General features: G+C 38.1%; 1 protein-coding gene across 1 annotated transcript in view; it reads right to left on the bottom strand.

Annotated features, from left to right (window-relative positions):
* pde4d (phosphodiesterase 4D, cAMP-specific) overlaps positions 1–18032 on the bottom strand; it is a 232431-nt gene that overhangs the window by 28926 nt on the left and 185473 nt on the right. Inside the window, exons 2-5 of the mRNA XM_062999097.1 lie at positions 8320–8511; positions 4760–4796; positions 4001–4077; positions 1447–1496 (exon numbers count right to left, since the gene is read on the bottom strand). Of these exons, the coding sequence (XP_062855167.1) occupies positions 1447–1496; positions 4001–4077; positions 4760–4796; positions 8320–8511 (356 nt within the window). The remainder of the gene's footprint in view (positions 1–1446; positions 1497–4000; positions 4078–4759; positions 4797–8319; positions 8512–18032) is intronic.

Genomic DNA, 18032 nt, shown 5'->3' with positions numbered 1-18032 from the left:
GTGCATTTATACGGAGACTTGATTACACACAGGTGGATTCTATTTATCACCATCAGTCATTTAGGTCAACATTGGATCATTCAGAGATCCTCACTGAACTTCTGGAGTGAGTTTGCTGCACTGAAAGTAAAGGGGCTGAATAATATTGCACGCCCCACTTTTTAGTTTTTTATTTCTAAAAAAAGTTTAAAATATCCAATAAATTTCGTTCTACTTCACGATTGTGTCCCACTTGTTGATTCTTCACAAAAAATTACAATTTCATATCGTTATGTTTGAAGCCTGAAATGTGGCAAAAGGTTGAAAAGTTCAAGGGGGCTGAATACTTTTGCAAGGCACTGTATATGGGGAGTTCCCTGTCCGGCTCCCACCCTGTATAAACAACAGCCAATCGTTGTTCATGTAGGCACCCAGACCAGTCGAAGGACCAGTGATTAATGCAAACCGTGTACATTTTGCACAGTTTGGCACTTTTATATAGTGTAACCTCTTAATATTGTATTTTTATTAAAAGTGCTATTATAATGTAATCGTCCTGTATAGTATGTAGCACTAAACCAAATCTAATTCTTTGTATATGCTGCACTTAAGTAAATCAAAACATTCTGATGTGGATCCAGAGGTTACCTAGAGACAGTGGAACGGCACAGGGTGGGAATACACTGTGGGCAATCAGTGTAGTTATAAAAGCTGCTATTGACACTACAGTTCTTTTTTTGATACCCTGATGAATACATATCAAGATCTCAATTTGTGTGCCTATGCAAAACTACTATAAATTATGAAAAGCAGTTTTATAAATAGCACAAGAAACATAAGCTTGTCAATAGAACATGTGTTTAACAATCAATCTCTGTCAGATAAGTTTATACACTCACCAAGCACAATCTGCTCTAGACATTTATTCATTATTTTATAAGCCACAACTAGCAAACAGATAAACTTTGTGGGTATACAGTTACTAACTGTAACCAAGCTGTTGCTCTGTACACTTTGTCAAGCCCCGGTACCCCGGACCACCACTAACAAGACGCCAAAAAAACTAACATAGTAATGACATGGTAGTGTGAGTTGTTCTGATGTTAGTGTATGAGGTGCAGTAGTGTTGTTGGGATTTTTAAATACTGTTTAATTTTACTGACCTTTATATTAGGAACACATATCCTGTTAGCACTCATTATAAGTGTGCAGGAAAAGGAATCGCTCTAGTCCAAACAGTGCAATGTGCTTTATCAGTGAGCACTTTCTGATCATGAAACGCTGTTGGCATTATATTTTTGGTAAGCAGTTTTCTCCTCCCAGCATTAATACTGAGGGGTTTAAAAATCTCAGCAACACTGTATGTGTAAGACAAATGTCGAATGTGCAGCAAAGACTTGATGAACGTAAACATCAGCAAACAAAGAAAACAGAACAATACTGTAGAACAATGGGTGGATACATCACCTGTGTATGAGGTCTTTGTGATGGGAGGAGGGTTACACATAGGTGATCTTCTGAAAAACAAGAAATAAAACAAATTTAAATGCAGAAGAGTGCTTACAAAATAGACGTCAATAATCCTTGAATAAACCTTAAACTGATATTTTAAACAATACATCAGATTTACAGGGGTTGGACAAAATAACTGAAACACCTGGTTTTAGACCACAATAATTTATTAGTATGGTGTAGGGCCTCCTTTTGCGGCCAATACAGCGTCAATTCGTCTTGGAAATGACATATACAAGTCCTGCACAGTGGTCAGAGGGATTTTAAGCCATTCTTCTTGCAGGATAGTGGCCAGGTCACTACGTGATGCTGGTGGAGGAAAACGTTTCCTGACTCGCTTCTCCAAAACACCCCAAAGTGGCTCAATAATATTTAGATCTGGTGACTGTGCAGGCCATGGGAGATGTTCAACTTCACTTTCATGTTCATCAAACCAATCTTTCACCAGTCTTGCTGTGTGTATTGGTGCATTGTCATCCTGATACACGGCACCGCCATTGGATGCACATGGTCCTCCAGAATGGTTCGGTAGTCCTTGGCAGTGACGCGCCCATCTAGCACAAGTATTGGGCCAAGGGAATGCCATGATATGGCAGCCCAAACCATCACTGATCCACCCCCATGCTTCACTCTGGGCATGCAACAGTCTGGGTGGTACGCTTCTTTGGGGCTTCTCCACACCGTAACTCTCCCGGATGTGGGGAAAACAGTAAAGGTGGACTCATCAGAGAACAATACAAGATTTGCGCTCCTTGCACCATTGAAACCGACGTTTGGCATTGGCACGAGTGACCAAAGGTTTGGCTATAGCAGCCCGGCCGTGTATATTGACCCTGTGGAGCTCCCGACGGACAGTTCTGGTGGAAACAGGAGAGTTGAGGTGCACATTTAATTCTGCCGTGATTTGGGCAGCCGTGGTTTTATGTTTTTTGGATACAATCCGGGTTAGCACCCGAACATCCCTTTCAGACAGCTTCCTCTTGCGTCCACAGTTAATCCTGTTGGATGTGGTTTGTCCTTCTTGGTGGTATGCTGACATTACCCTGGATACCGTGGCTCTTGATACATCACAAAGACTTGCTGTCTTGGTCACAGATGCGCCAGCAATTTGTCCTCTTTTGAACTCTGGTATGTCACCCATAATGTTGTGTGCATTGCAATATTTTGAGCAAAACTGTGCTCTTACCCTGCTAATTGAACCTTCACACTCTGCTCTTACTGGTGCAATGTGCAATTAATGAAGATTGGCCACCAGACTGGTCCAATTTAGCCATGAAACCTCCCACACTAAAATGACAGGTGTTTCAGTTTTTTTGTCCAACCCCTGTATGTGTCTATGTATCAGGACCTAGGATTAGTCGAGACCCTGCACATTGTAAACACCCTCTCATAACAGCAGCTTCATCCATTATTTTGGCTGTGTCTCAGAATCCCATACAAGTGTAAAATAGATCAGGGTTTCTTAGCTACTGAGCCACGGATCACAGGTAACAAAGATGCAAAAAAAAGCAATTGGGCCTTAGTGAACCAGTAATAATACTGTGTGTCATATAAAATATAAACGCATTTAAAAGAAATAAAGTAAATATAAATACTGTTGTGTATATATTTACAAAAGAGGCAAAACTAATTCATTTCCTTTTTCTTTTTTATTTTAAAATTTTTAATATTAGATTTCCCCTGACAGAAATTAAACTGAATTTAAATGTATTTTTTGAATTCATAATCTAATTTTAGTTATATAGTTCAGACCTTTTCTGCCCAAGTAAGTGTCAGGGCTTTAGATATAAATAAATGAATAAAAGATTTTTACCATTTCTTTTTTTTTTGCTTGTTGTCCTTAATACAACGTGACAATAAATAGGTGGGCCTTGAAATGAAAATGTAATAGATGACCTAAAAAACCAAATGTATTTTTACACACAGTGTTCTATTGTGAGCAATTCATGTGTATTACCATCTTAAAATATCAAATTGTTCTCTTCATTTTGTAATTTTGGGCAGTGTAGTGGAGTAGAAATAGAAGTGAATAGAAGCTGGTAATGCCAAGCAGGTGTTAAAAAATAGCTAGTTATAATAATGTCATCATGTCATATCTTAGTATACTACCCAGTTTCTACTACTACTAATATTACAACACACCTAATTCATAATATTAACTATTAATAAATAGTTAAACACAATTTAATATAAATATTTCTTAATTCCAGTTTATTTAGAGTCATTACTAAAAGTACATTCGTCTTGGCAGCAGAAAAGCCAAATGTCTGTCTGTTTGTTCCAAAATTACAGAACAATCATTTGCAGCATTGAGCAGATTTCTTTTTCTAAAGCAACTTACAAATATGACTGAATACAACTTGAGCCGCTGATGGTTAAGGGCTTTGTTCAAGAGCCCAACATTGGCCACTCGGTGGTGGTGGGGCTTAAACTAGCAACGTTCCGTTTTCTAGTCTGGTACCTTAACTGCTGAGTGCTATTGCCCACTACCTGCAATTATTCCACTTACTTGTTGGAGGATCTTTCCTGTTGTACATTTGTAAGTGCTGAGAAATTATTCCGTACAGTTCTTAAACTAGCCAGGACCTGGAGGACAGGACAGAAGAGGACATATGACATGACATCAGTTATTGAGGAACAAATACTGCATAAACAAATGCTATGCTACATTACAACAGCATATTCTGGATTTATTCTGGATTGAACAATAGAACCATCTGTGAATAAAGTTATTCACAAAGTTAAAAAGTTATTGGCCACCTGTATATTACCAATTTACACTTTTTTTACATATTTATTTTAAATGTTGAAATGTTACACATTTGCCTTCAAAATGTTGTTTTAAGGCAAATGTGTAAACAGATGCATCTGTGTAAATATGTAAAGACTGCAGATGTTTTGTTTGTTTATTTAATTCTTAACACCATGTCAGCTGCTATGGCTGTTATCAAGGCTGAATAATAGATTCAGTCTTTAAACATCAAAGTAAGGGGTCGATTTGCTTTTTTTACTTGTGTTTTTTTTCATAACTCATATGGTGTTTTTAAGTGCTGTGCTGGTGCTTCTAAAAATTTAAGCTGTTTCTTTGGGGGGGGGGGGGGGGGGGGGGGGGGGGGCTGCAGATGTAAATGATAAAAACGTGAAAATTGGACCTGAACAAGTAACGTGTAATGAGTTTTTTAAAAAAAACATAGTTAATAGCTTTACTGGAGTATGTTAGATCACAGTACTTTACTTTACTTTACAGTTAATTACAGCACCAACTTACCTGTGCAAAAGGGGTAACAATCATGTCATCTCCATGTCTGCAAAGAGAAGGAAAATACTGAATAAACAGTGAACCACTTTGGTTAACATCAATATTTCAAACTCAGTTCCAAAAAAGTTGGGATAGTAGATGAAATGCAGATAAAATATAACTTCTTACACTTATTTAATTAAAAATAACACAAAGAAAAATTTAGCTTCTAAACATTACTGAATTCTGTATAGACCGTTTCAAATGAATATTCATGAGTCCAGGAAGTGACGTAGATGTTCCTAAGACGCTTCCGCTTGGTGGTAAACAGCGCTCAGAACAACAGCGATTGACCAAAACTGCTTCAATTCCTTTGCGTTAGTTCAGGTGTGATTTATTGACAGTATGTCTAAATTAAAGTTAGGACCATGTTGTTCGGTTGTCGGATGTTCCCTCAGGCCGGGTACAAACTTGCTTTCAGAAATAAAGGTGAACAGATTTCCAAAAGAACACACAGTGAAACGCTTGGATTGCTGCTATAAATAGAGACGGCTGGATACCCACCATCAACTCTTATAATGAATGTAATATACTGTATATTATTTCATAATAAATATTGTGAACAAATGTACTCAGTTGAACGCTGTTCTCATGGTGTCTTGTCCCTGACGTTTAGCTTACGTGTATTAAAATACGCAGGCGCTTAATATTTGTATTAATAGTACAGAATAAACATAAACCTAACATAAGCCTTAAAAAGTTTACATTCCCCTTATAATACTGTGTAAAAGCCATAACTGTATAGGACTATATTTTGGGGAAATGTCACTATATGGAATTATATTAACAGCTTAATTAGCTTAGCTTCATTATTAAATGACATGTAAAGAAACATGGTTCTACTTTTGTAATACCAAAAGTAAATAAACTATTTATGAATACGTTGTGCTTACTGTAAAATATTTCATGTATTTCCAGTTAGGCTATAAAAAATAGTTTTAGCATTAGCTAATATGTTCTAATTCAGATGAGAAGTAATTCACTGTGGTTTGTCATATTTTTATCATATTATAATGGCTCTTAGCTCAACAGACACAAAAGGGGAGATGACACAATAATTATTTTAATAATTAATTGTATGCGTCCAAACTGCGGTATGCTTTCACTGCCTCTGGTGTAAACACACTCCGTTTCAACAAGGTAGTGATACACGTCTGGGTTACCTCGGGCAAACGTTTTAGGTCAGAGGAAAAACACTGACTTCTTAAATTCTCCTCAAAAGGGTCCGGTACAGATACTTGATGATCTATCATTCATTTCTGCTTATATCGCGTTTGTTTCGGGTTCGGGAGACTCGCAAAGTACGAGCTCGTCATGTTGACAGCTGGATGGATGTTTAAAAATGGCGCTACCGGAAAGGCGAAAGGAACAGACATGCGCAGTAGCGTTGTTATTGTTTACCCTCATTGAAACGGTTACACACACCTATTTTGACACCTGGTTTCAAAAAAAAAAAGTGAAGGAGCTTGCATGGTCAAGTCAATCACCTGGTCCAAATCTCACTAAAATCTATAAGGTAATAATACACAATTGTTTGTGCAAAAGGGAGATTCTTAAAACACCTGGTAAATTAAAAACAAGCAGCCCGGAGGACTGGGTCATAACTGAACTGCTGTTATTTTGTTGAATTTCTGTTGCTCTTGGACTTAGGGGTCGCCACAACTAATCCTTCTGGACTGCATATCTAACCTGGCATGGTTTTTACCAGATATTTGGGTGGTTAACAATATTCAACACAGCTGTGTCAATACTTATTATGATACTTAATATTAAATATTCAACCCTCTAAAGAACAAAGTGATTAAAATGTTAAAAAAAAATTTGCAGAGCTATATTTTGTTTAAATAAAGTAACAAAAAATAATTAGGAAGTATAGTTGATGGTATACGAGTAGCAGGATAATATTGCCATGTTGCAATTATTCAACTCTTATGTAATATTGCTAAGCTTAAAACCTACTAATAGTCTGTAAGACCTTAAGTTGGGTTACAACATGATTAAACCATTGAGAACTTGATAATGATGCATTTGCTTCAGCGGTAATGTGTTCAAGTTGCAACCATGATGAAAAACTAAGGAGCTGTCAAAAAAGAACATTTCCAAGACCTAGGACATTCCTAAAGACACAATTGGGAGTATTGTCCAACTTATTACATTTTGTCCAGAGGCCTTAGCAATCACAACAGGACAATAAAGAAACAACCACTGTGCTACTACAAAAGACGTAGGGATGATGTGAGGATGTTTCTCTGCTGCAGGAACTTGCAATCTTGATCATGTGACTGGCATCAGAGATTCACAGAAATAACAAAGCACTGTTATTCTGTGAGGAAATTAAACCCTGGTGATAATTGGACTTTTCAGCAAGACAGTGATCCCAAGAACACTTCTGAATTAACCAAAACTTGGTTAAGGAATCAGTGCTGGAATATCCTAGAGTGGCTTTCTCAGTCTACAGTTTTATGCATTTAAACGAGCAACGCAGTGGCTTGGTGGGTAGCACTGTTGCCTCACAGCAAGAAGATCCTGGGTTCGATCCCCAGGCGGGGTGGTCCGGGTCCTTTCTGTGCGGATTTTGCATGTTCTCCCCGTGTCTGCGTGGGTTTCCTCCAGGAGCTCCGGTTTCCTCCCACAGTCCAAAAACATGCAATCAGGTTTATTGGAGACACTGAATTACTCTAGAGGGGAATGGGGGTGGGTGTGTATGTGTGCCTGCCCTGCGATGGACTGGCACCCCGTCCAGGGTGTTACTGTGTACCTTGCGCCCATTGGAAAGCTGGGTTAGGCTCCAGTTGGCCCATCCCCCCCACCCCCGTGTGCAACCCTAATTGGATAAGCAGTTAAGAAAGTGAGTGAGTGAAGATTTAAACTTTGTTTGACACACTTTGGTTACATTTATGACAGGACAGGTAGTTAATAGTTACACAAGATTCATCTGTGAGGCAAGAGTGCTACCCAGTGCTGCCCCAGTCTACAGATTTAAATCCCATAAAAAAATCTTTAGTGGAATTTCAAGAATGCAGTCACAGCATGAAAGCCATCAAACCTCAATGAGATGGAAGCTTTTGCACAAGAAGAATGGGCAAAGATTCTACGAGAGAGGTGTGAGAAGCTTGTTAGCACTTACTGAAATAGCTTATTAGAGGATATCAAGGCAAAAGGATGTTTCATCAAGCTGGAGGTTGAATAATAGCCCATGGACATTTGTCAAGAGAACTACGTAGATGCTTTTTATTTAAACTTGTTGACTTATGTTTTTAGAATATTTATTAATACATACCTGCATTTTTTTCTCTGTTTACTAGGACTTCTTGTTGTAAATTTTCATTCAATTCTATACACATTACTATAATACTTGGGGGGGGGGGGGGGGGGGGGGGGGGGCTGTATATAATGGAAGGACGTCAATAGACCAATGCAGTTGGTAAAGCACAACTGAGGTACTAATAAACAAAATGGTCTAATAATGTATATCACTTAAACACATTACCACAGAGCAACAGTGTACAGTGTTTGATTTTTACACTCACATGTCACTGGCAATGGAGGAGTTTCTGGACATGGACTTTGGTGAGAGGTCATAGTCACTATCTGAGCGGTACAGAAAGGACTCCCTCCGCTGGCTGTGTATGAAGTTGGCCTGCAGGATGAGACCTGAACCAGGGCTGGCCATTGGGTCCAACGGGCTGTGTCCAGACGACGTTCCATTATCCACATCGAAGCTGCAAAACACATTGAAATGAAATGATTAGTCAGATGATATTCAAAACATTGTAAGGGTATATATAGCAGAGTGTGTATGAAGGGTCTTCAAAAAGTTTCCGCACTTTTTAAACTCATCACATCACATGAAAATCTTCTTCACCTTAAAGCTTCTTTGAGAGGTCAAAAAAGGTGAATATCAGATGGCCCTAAATCTGGACTATAAGCTTTCTCTCAGTCTCTCAGACATGACCAATTACTACTTCTTCCACCCTCACCGTTTCCAACTTTTTGAAGATCCCTTGTATAGCATTTTAGGGTTAGGAGTCATGTAAGGCAATGAATCAATAAAGGAAAAATGCGTAAATGAGATATTCCTTTAGACTGCTTCAGTTAGGGGTCGCCACAGCAGATCACTCATCTGCATATTTGATTTGACAGTTTTTATGCCGAATTCTCTTCCTGACACAACCCTCTTATTTATCCAGGCTTGGGACCGACACTAAGAGTGCACTGATATGCACCCCCAATGGCTAAGTTTCCTTTACGCCCTGCACCTTCTGTATTTCTAAGCAGAGGCCAGGGTTCAAACCTCTGGAACTAAGGCACTGCTGTTACCAGCAATGTGACTCCTAACATTACACCACACAAGCTCACAAATGCTGAGAGTACATGTTTGTAAAAATGTCTTTGCTTCTTCCATGATGCAACTTGAAAGGTTGGTATGGTGCAGTTTTAAGTCAAGAAAAAAAGACACTTGACCAGAACATTTTTAAACTAATTTTAAAATACATGATTTGTAATTTTAAAAGTATGTATCAAGTGGTCCTGACTCATGGCTAAGTAGTAGTTATTAATTAATTAATTAATTAATGAATTATCAGTGATTAATAAAAAGAATGATTAATGCCAGACTAAATTTTTTATGTAATCATTATGAAAGATGTCAGTCATATAGCGGTCACTGCTATTCAAAAGAGTTAAGCTCATCTTCCTGATACAGACTTCTTCACAATCAGCGTGTCTTCTCGATAATCCCCAAGTCCGTGGATACCTGGGCTGACCCAGAATATCCGGAAAGCATTTGTTTGAGCGTAAGCCTCCTGGGATTCCCTCTGGCTTGACGTAGAGCATTATGTGGCGTTACGTCTTTCTGGCTTTGGATTACCTTATTGGTAGACCTCAAACCTGTAGTCATTACGTTCACACAGACAGGTTGCAGTACAGGCATCTTATAGCTAATACTGACTAATCCGCTCAGCCGGACTTGTTAAAACAGAGCTACGCAAGACGCTCTGAGGTGCTGAGAAAACAAATCGTGGCTACGTGCCCGGGTCTTCCATAGACGTCACAACTACGGGGATGACGACAGGCTTATCCTGTGTTATGATTAAACACGGTAAATGCTGTCTGATTAAAATGTTTTCTGACACTTTCTGAAATCCTTACAGGTCAAAGTGCAATGCCTCGGAGTAGGTCATTCACAGGTCAATTTTACAACAATTAAAAACATTGTTAATAGCCCAATAAGATCTAAACAGTCATGCTCTGAGTAAATTTCATCACACACTCCCACATGTCTCACACAACAATGCAGTCTTGTTTTAACATGTACATTAGGAAACCCATATTACTGAGACTAAGGGTGTAGTCTGGGATATGGGATTCATATTTTACTCTTAGCTTTACACAGTAGTTAACAACACAATCATGAAATTACTAAACTGTAAGAGATTGTCTAAGGCATCACATCAATCAGACTCTGTTCATCTAAAGATAATGCCTTTATATTTTGTCTAGGAACAACAACGGCTAATCTCACAGATTAAATTCATGAACTTTTATGGCTTGTGGATGTAGCACTCACTACTGACTTCTAACTTTTACTGGAGGAAACATCTAAACAAGAAATCTTTATCAGGCTTCCACTGCCAAGCAGCTCAAAACAAGACCAAGATTAAAAGTACATTGACAAAAAATGTTTTTTAGACATCTTGAAACATCATGAAGCCCGACACATAAAAACACTGGACCGTTATTAACACATATGGTTTCAAAATTTGGTTTTTAATTCATCTGTATGTGATGTCCGTATACATTTGTTAATGTACACCAATGAGTTACATTCCCGCTAAAAACCAAAGTCTGCACACATTATTACAAAGCCTGTGCAGTCATCAAGACATTTGTAAGTCAATATGAATTGAAATGTCACAGACATGACTCTAGAATTTTTCCCATCATCGCACAACCATGTCTATCTCTACGTATTATGAATGAGCTGCGGGAAGATTGTAATGGGTTACTTATCCTGACAAAAAGAAGTTTGTTTCTACTTCCTGCATTATACATGAGGACAAACTGCAGAAGAGTTTTGGGTTTCAGTAAAAGTCTGTGATGTAATAACACATATACAGATTTGAAATTCTAATAAAAACCTGTAGGCCAAAACTTGTGATAACTTGTGATGACTTGTGTGTACTGAAGGCAAAAATGATAAAACTGCATTATAAATGACAAAGAAAATACTTTTATCAGCAAATAATTACCAAATTAATTAATAATTAAGAAACACTAAACCTAGCTGAATTGTAATCTAGTAACATAAGGGTATAGCATTCATTCTGTAAGTAGAGATCTAAGAGGGATCACCAAGGACACTGTCTAATCTGGACAATACCATAGGCATTTATTGTCTGAAAATGCTATCAGGGTGGAAAGAACAGGACACAACTTTTCCCTGTTAATTACAACGGCATTAATCAATCATAGAAGCTTGGGCCCAATCGATAGAACCACTAATGTCATTGGCTATGTCTGAGGTGAGAGGTGGCCAAAGCCCTGCAATGGACTGGTGCCGGGTCTAGGGTATTCCTGCTTTTCCATTGGAAACCAAACCAGGATAAAGCAGTTAATAAAATAGGGACAAAAATTATCCAATCGTGGTTGTCTGTTAGCACAAATATTGGTCAATGTCATGGCAAGGATCTTAAAGTTCAATATTTATTCATTTATTTTCACTAACTGCTTGCTTTGTCCACCAAGGCACATTGATGTTGAAACAGAAAAGAGCATTTCCTATACACTTGATACAAAGTTAAAAGCATACAAATTATATAATAGATTTTATATTTTTGTAGTAATTGTGTCTCAATACACAGGAGGGGTGTCCACATACTTTTGGCCATATAGAGTATTTCCAACATAAAAAACAAACGAATTACTAATCACCATTTAAAATTATACCAAATGAATGATTTTAACTTCACTACACATGAACCATAAAACATTAACTACCAGCACCAGTCCATATTATTCATTATAGTCCATGACACAGTAAATGAACTATACTAATGCCCAGCGCTGCCCATCAGGAGCAGTATTTTGACCAGAACCTACCCAGAGAATGCTTAGCTTTTGAAATTTGGTCAAAACCAGACACAAGAAACACCACCATGACCTTTAAAAATAATACTTATGCACTGCCTCGGAGCAAAGAGTAAGATTGATAAAAACATGCCATTCGCTCATCACTGGTGATTACGTGATGACCTCCTTATGTTTCTCAAACAAGGATCAGTGCAGCTTAAATTCAGTGTACATTACACATAACACCAAACACACATACACACACATCGTGACTAAAAGAACAAACAGTGCCATGTTGTCAGCCAGTGTTTTTGCCTTGAGATTTCTCCTCTGATAGCCTTCTATCTCTTAATGCAGAATTTTCTTCGTGTTGAGTAACAGTACTGCCTAAACCACACACACACACACACACACACAGTCGACTGATCCTTGTTAATGAACCAATGTCAAAGACAAAGAAAAACACACTGAGTTGTCAGAACAGCTATGACACTAGTGAAAGTGTACTCAGCTGTTAGCCATCAGCAGTGCTTATCCCTGTAACAAAACACTGTAAACAGATGCTAAATAACCTAGAAAAGAATACACTACCCACACTACTGCCCTACCAAACCCCTAAACTGTGCTCATACTACAAAATTAGGTGCTCAAGTCAAATCTTCTGAATCTATTAAAGTCATTTATCTGACACTAGTCTGAACATGCTCTTTTTTTTGTTTCATATTCCGCACATTGGAGCTTGAGAAACGCAATCTCGTTCAGCTGTGCACTCCTAGCTGTATAGTCTGAATGACAATAAAGTTCACTTTGACTTTGACTAACAGGTCACTATAGTAATTCCCACCTTCCCACCAGTATATGCAGTATACCATCTCTTACTTTAAATTACGAGTGGTTTAATGTCTTTGAAAATTTACTTTCTTATTATTTTAGCCAAAATTGCCACTGATACAGGGAACAGACTGTAGTGCACTACATGTGATACCATGTCACTGTACTATACTCCATGTAATAAGTAAACCCTGTGTCTGTGTAGGTTTCCTCCAGGAGCTCCGGTTTCTTCCCACATCCAAAGACATGCAAGTGAGCTGAATTAGAACCAATATAAACAGCCACTGTGCCACGTTGCCATCACATGTCACGTTAGTACTTCCTAATGCAACATGAATCATAAAATAAAATAAATATTATGCAAATGGAATCCATATGTGAATCAGAAAAACAGTCAGGACATGGATGCATCATAAATACTTGGCATATACATGGAATAGCCCCTTCCTATTCTGCGTGTTACCGTCACAGCTGGCGATAAATGATCAAATCAGCCAAAATTAAAAAAGAATGCAGTTGACAATACTATAAGGCTGGTTGAATCTGGCAGCAAATGCAGAACAATAGGATTGTTACAATAGCTTTTTGTCACTATATTATACTCCATGTAATAAGTAAACCCCATGTCTGTGTGGGTTTCCTCCAGGAGCTCCGGTTTCCTCCCACAGTCCAAAGACATGCAAGTGAGGTGAAGTGGAGATACACTTGAACTGATGAATCTTGTGTAACCAGTAATCCTGTCCTGTCATTAATGAAACCAAAGTGTGTAATGTGTAAAGTGTGTAATGTAATAAGTAAATATGTTTTAGACTTACAGTTGTGACAGAATACAATGCAGTGGACCAACAGTACCAACGTGGCTTATTATAACTAAATTATTGAGGATTCTGACTCTTACCTACCAAAATTATGAATGTCAAGGTCAACTGATAAGAACATATCGTCAGAACTCATGTTACAGATATGCTATAGAAATGCTATAGCCTGACCCAAAAACAACTTGCACGTAATCTCTTATACTCTTATCCAAACTTCAGCTTAGATGCGACCTAGAACAATGTTCCAGCTTTGCCAAAAACACAGTACCAAGAGTAAACTAAACATCGAAATTAAGCCTTTTAAACTTTCATATCTAAAGCTACATGTATTGACTATTTGCTTAAATACACCTACCATAAAGTGCACTTTATACAGTATACAATATACTGTCACCAATTGTAGCCATAGAAACAATGGTGCATCTGATAGAGGGGGTGAAGCACAGCAGCATGTGTCCTGGAGACCTGGTTTTACCCTTGACCATGATGGATGTTTGTAAGAAGTGTCACATGTACTCTGGTTTCCTTCTTTTTAAAACATGCAAAAAGTAGACAGGATGTTCTACATTGCTCCAAGGTTTGAGTGAGTATTACTATTATTCCTGGCTTGGAAATTGTCTCTGCATAATGTTGGATCTGCTACAACTCTGACCTGCAGTCAAGGTACAAAAAAAAAGTAATAATGGCTACAAATAGTCCAAAAATGAGACATGAAACATAAATGCATTGGCATCTAAGGCTAAATTTACATTTTTGGCATTTAGCAGATGCTTTTATCCAAAGCGACTTACAGTACTGTGACAGTATATAGTCTAAGCAATTGAGGGTTAAGGGCCTTGCTTGAGGGCCCAACAGTGGAGATCTGGCAGTGGTGGGGCTTGAACCAGTTACTAGTCCATTACTAGTCCAGTACCTTAACCACTAGGCTATGGCTGCCCTAAATGCCATTTGAACTACAGAAAGATCCAATCTTCTAAAAAGAAATAAGCAATAACAATCTGTAAAAGTGAGTCAAATTTTATAGCCTAGATTAAAGTTCATTAGCTTCTGAGCCCACCACTGAGCTATCTCCAGTTACATCCCTTGTGACTGGTGTAGGATGGCAGGAAGATGATAGAAAGGCTGGGATTTCCTCCACCACCTAAAGGGTTAAAACTGCTGTGTTTTTACATTCTACCATGTTCCTATTTACTGCTGTGCTGAGAATGTTCCATCACACAAATTATTATTGTGGTCTCCTACCATTTAGGTTAAAGATGACAGATGGGCTAGAACAAAGACAATAACAGAGGAGCCACAGATGGACTGCAGTCAGCAACTACAAAGTCTACCTAGGAGGGTAGGTGTCTCAAATACAATGGCAACTAAGTGTATAAACAAAACATAAACAATTCATATATTTTTACAAAGCACTTTATCCCGATCAGGCTTTGCCATGGATCCAAAGCCACCAGTTAACTCTGAGAGCAAGACAGGAACAAACTCTTTATATCAAGTCACCAGTCCACCTTTCGCATGTTTTTGGAAAATAGGAGAAAACCAAAGCACTTAAAGGAAATGGACACCAAAAAAAACAACAAATATAAACAGCCACTGTACCAACTGTGCCACCACATATAACCCTGATATACATATTTTGTACATCCTACTGCAACATGAATCATAAAATAAAATAAATATTATGCAAATGGAATCCATATGTGATTCAGAAAAACAGTCAGGACATGGATGCATCATAAATACTTGGCAAGAGTGGAATAGCCCCTTCCTATTTTTGCGTGTTACCATCACAGATGACGAGGTTATGATTAAATCAGCCAAAAAAAAAAAATGCAGTGGACTATGAGGCTGGTTGAACAACAGGATTGTAACAATAGCTCTTTGTCAGTACAGTTAGTACAGTTTATTGCAATGCAGTACATTCACTTTCCATTATTTTTATATTTATTTAAGTTTTATTTTAATCAGCCTGGACAGCACATGACTCTGATTATAATCCTGCTCAACAAACAAAGCTCTCAGACTAGTGTCTTTATAGCATTCAGTAATTAAATGTCGTTCAGAAGAAATGGGTCGGTCACATCCTGGCAGGAAAAAGCCAATCAGCACTGATAACATCGAACCAAACGCTCAACCAATTCAGCAAAAACTACATTCTTCTGCATGCATGTGTGTTTACTCATTGTACAATAGTGGAAACTTTTTTAAACTGTAAATCTATAGATAATAAAGTTTTGCTTTACCAAGTATTCAACCACTTAGGAATTCACACTTAGTGAATACACTTTAATAATAAACATAGTCTATGGAATGTCTTCATTTATACATATACACGTGTAAGGGTTTGATAGCTGGGGTCAGCAATTGCATGGCGGTCATGGAGCTAAGAGTGTTAGGGCCTTGCTCAAGGGCCCAACGGCATGGAAGAGCCACAGTTTGATCCCACAATCAGCCAACTTGTTTGTTTGTTTGTTTATTAGGATTTAACGTCATGTTTTTACACTTTGGTTACATTCATGACAGGAACGGTAGTCACTCATTACACAAGGTTCATCAGTTCACAAGTTTATATCAAGCACAGTCTTGGACAATTTAGTATCTTCAATTCACCTCACTTGCATGTCTTTGGACTGTGGGAGGAAACCAGAGCACCCGGAGTAAACCCACACAGAAAGGACCTGGACCGCCCCACCTGGGGTTCAATCGGCCAACTGTTATGCCATATATATATATATCAGGAGTGGAGGTCTGCAGCACTACAGGTGAAAATACAAACTGGGCAATTAAATACAACAAAATTAGGAGAAAACTGGGAGGAAAATGCATCAGTAGAAAATACAAAATCCAGAGCGTGCACACTTTTGGTGGACTAGCTCATTACAATGATGCATTAACTATATTTAAGTTCAGATTTCCATTAACAGCTTTATCCTGGTCAGGGTTGTGGCAGGTCCAGTTCTACCAGGAAACACTGGGCACCCTGAACAGGTATACCCTGAACAGGGCGCCAATACATTGCAGGGCTGTGGCCATTGCCCCCTTAGACATAGTCATTCATGTCTGTGTAGACGCCTATCCAGACAAAAGCACAGCCGAGTGCTCACGTTTGCATATGTAAGTGAATATATGCACTAAAATAAGTTTAACAGACATAATTGGTTGTCCACTTATGGGTTAAGGATAGTGTTAGCTCGATGGTTAAAGTACTGGTCTAGTGATCAGAAGGTTGCTGGTTCAAGCCCCACCTTGCTAAGTTGCCTGTCAGATTGGAATTCAAAAGGGCACCTTTGGTTTGTGGTTAAGCAGGAGATTTACAGTAATAATGTGCAGCTCTTTGCCACAACTTTGTGATGCAATAATGTCAACATAGACCAAAATCCTAATGGAATGTTTTCAACACAATGAACAAAGTCTCTCTGAGAGCAAAGGGGCCCTACCCCGCATGGTGTGAAAGGGATATTTTGGGCAAATATAAAATGTACAAATGTTAACCAGTAACTACATGTGCAGCCACTGCATGTTTGGTGTAATAATGCTTGCTAAACATTTCGTTAGTTTTGTATTTAAGCTACAAGAATAAATGTTGTTAACAAGCAGGGAAGCGTTATAGCTTCACCACATATTTGTATCAAATAAGATGGTTGGGCAAGTCATAGAATTTATACTTTACAACAGAATATTTTATAAATGTGTATTTAAACACATTACAATGCAAATAAAATGGGAACTGTGTTACTATGGCTGTTAACAATGTTTTTAGCATATATAAGGACTATACAAGGTTTGCCAATTAAAAAAAATATTCAAGATTTGCATGACATTATTTAATGTAAGCTGTTCTGGAGGTAAATAATTACCCTAGATTGTATTACCTACCAGTAATAAATAATTATTTTGTACACCCTCTGTAGACTGCACTTTTGTATATCACATATTTTGAACTGGTGTATGGTTTTCCATATCTTGTGTAGAATACATCTGATGTAACAAGCAATCTGTATATTTTTTTCCAGTACAGACTAATGTGTTGAATTTTCTATTCATTGTAAAGGCTTAATATGCTTTATACATAAGGTCCTACTAAATTCATGGCCGTGAAAATCACGTCACGGACAGTATAATGAGCAGTTTCCCATGTAATATGCAATTTGCTGTGAAATTCAAAATGTAAGGTTTGTGTTGAGCTGTTTAACATTTTTCATTCGCGTAGTATTTAAGTGTCTCAGGTTCACTGGTTAATTTGCACTATAAGGCGGTCCAAGCAATCCTACAGCAATTCAGTTAGCAGTTGCTTAGTCAAAATGTCCAAGATGTCGAAGTGTAAAGCAGCTAAAAACACAACTCCCAACCTATTCTGTGGAAGCGGGCGTTGGGTGTAAAAACACATGAGAATTTTCATCTGAGACAGAGCCTCACACCGTTGCTGAATGTTCTAGGTTTACATTCAAACATTAAGGTAGGCTGTGTATTGTAGCTTCCATTTATTCTATCATTCAATTTATGAGTGTAATTTAATGACTGCT

Source organism: Trichomycterus rosablanca, chromosome 7 (assembly GCF_030014385.1).
Source record: "Trichomycterus rosablanca isolate fTriRos1 chromosome 7, fTriRos1.hap1, whole genome shotgun sequence".
Classification (NCBI taxonomy): Eukaryota; Metazoa; Chordata; class Actinopteri; order Siluriformes; family Trichomycteridae; genus Trichomycterus; species Trichomycterus rosablanca.
Note: the sequence above shows the minus strand (reverse complement) of the source record. Positions and strands in the feature narration are given on the sequence as shown.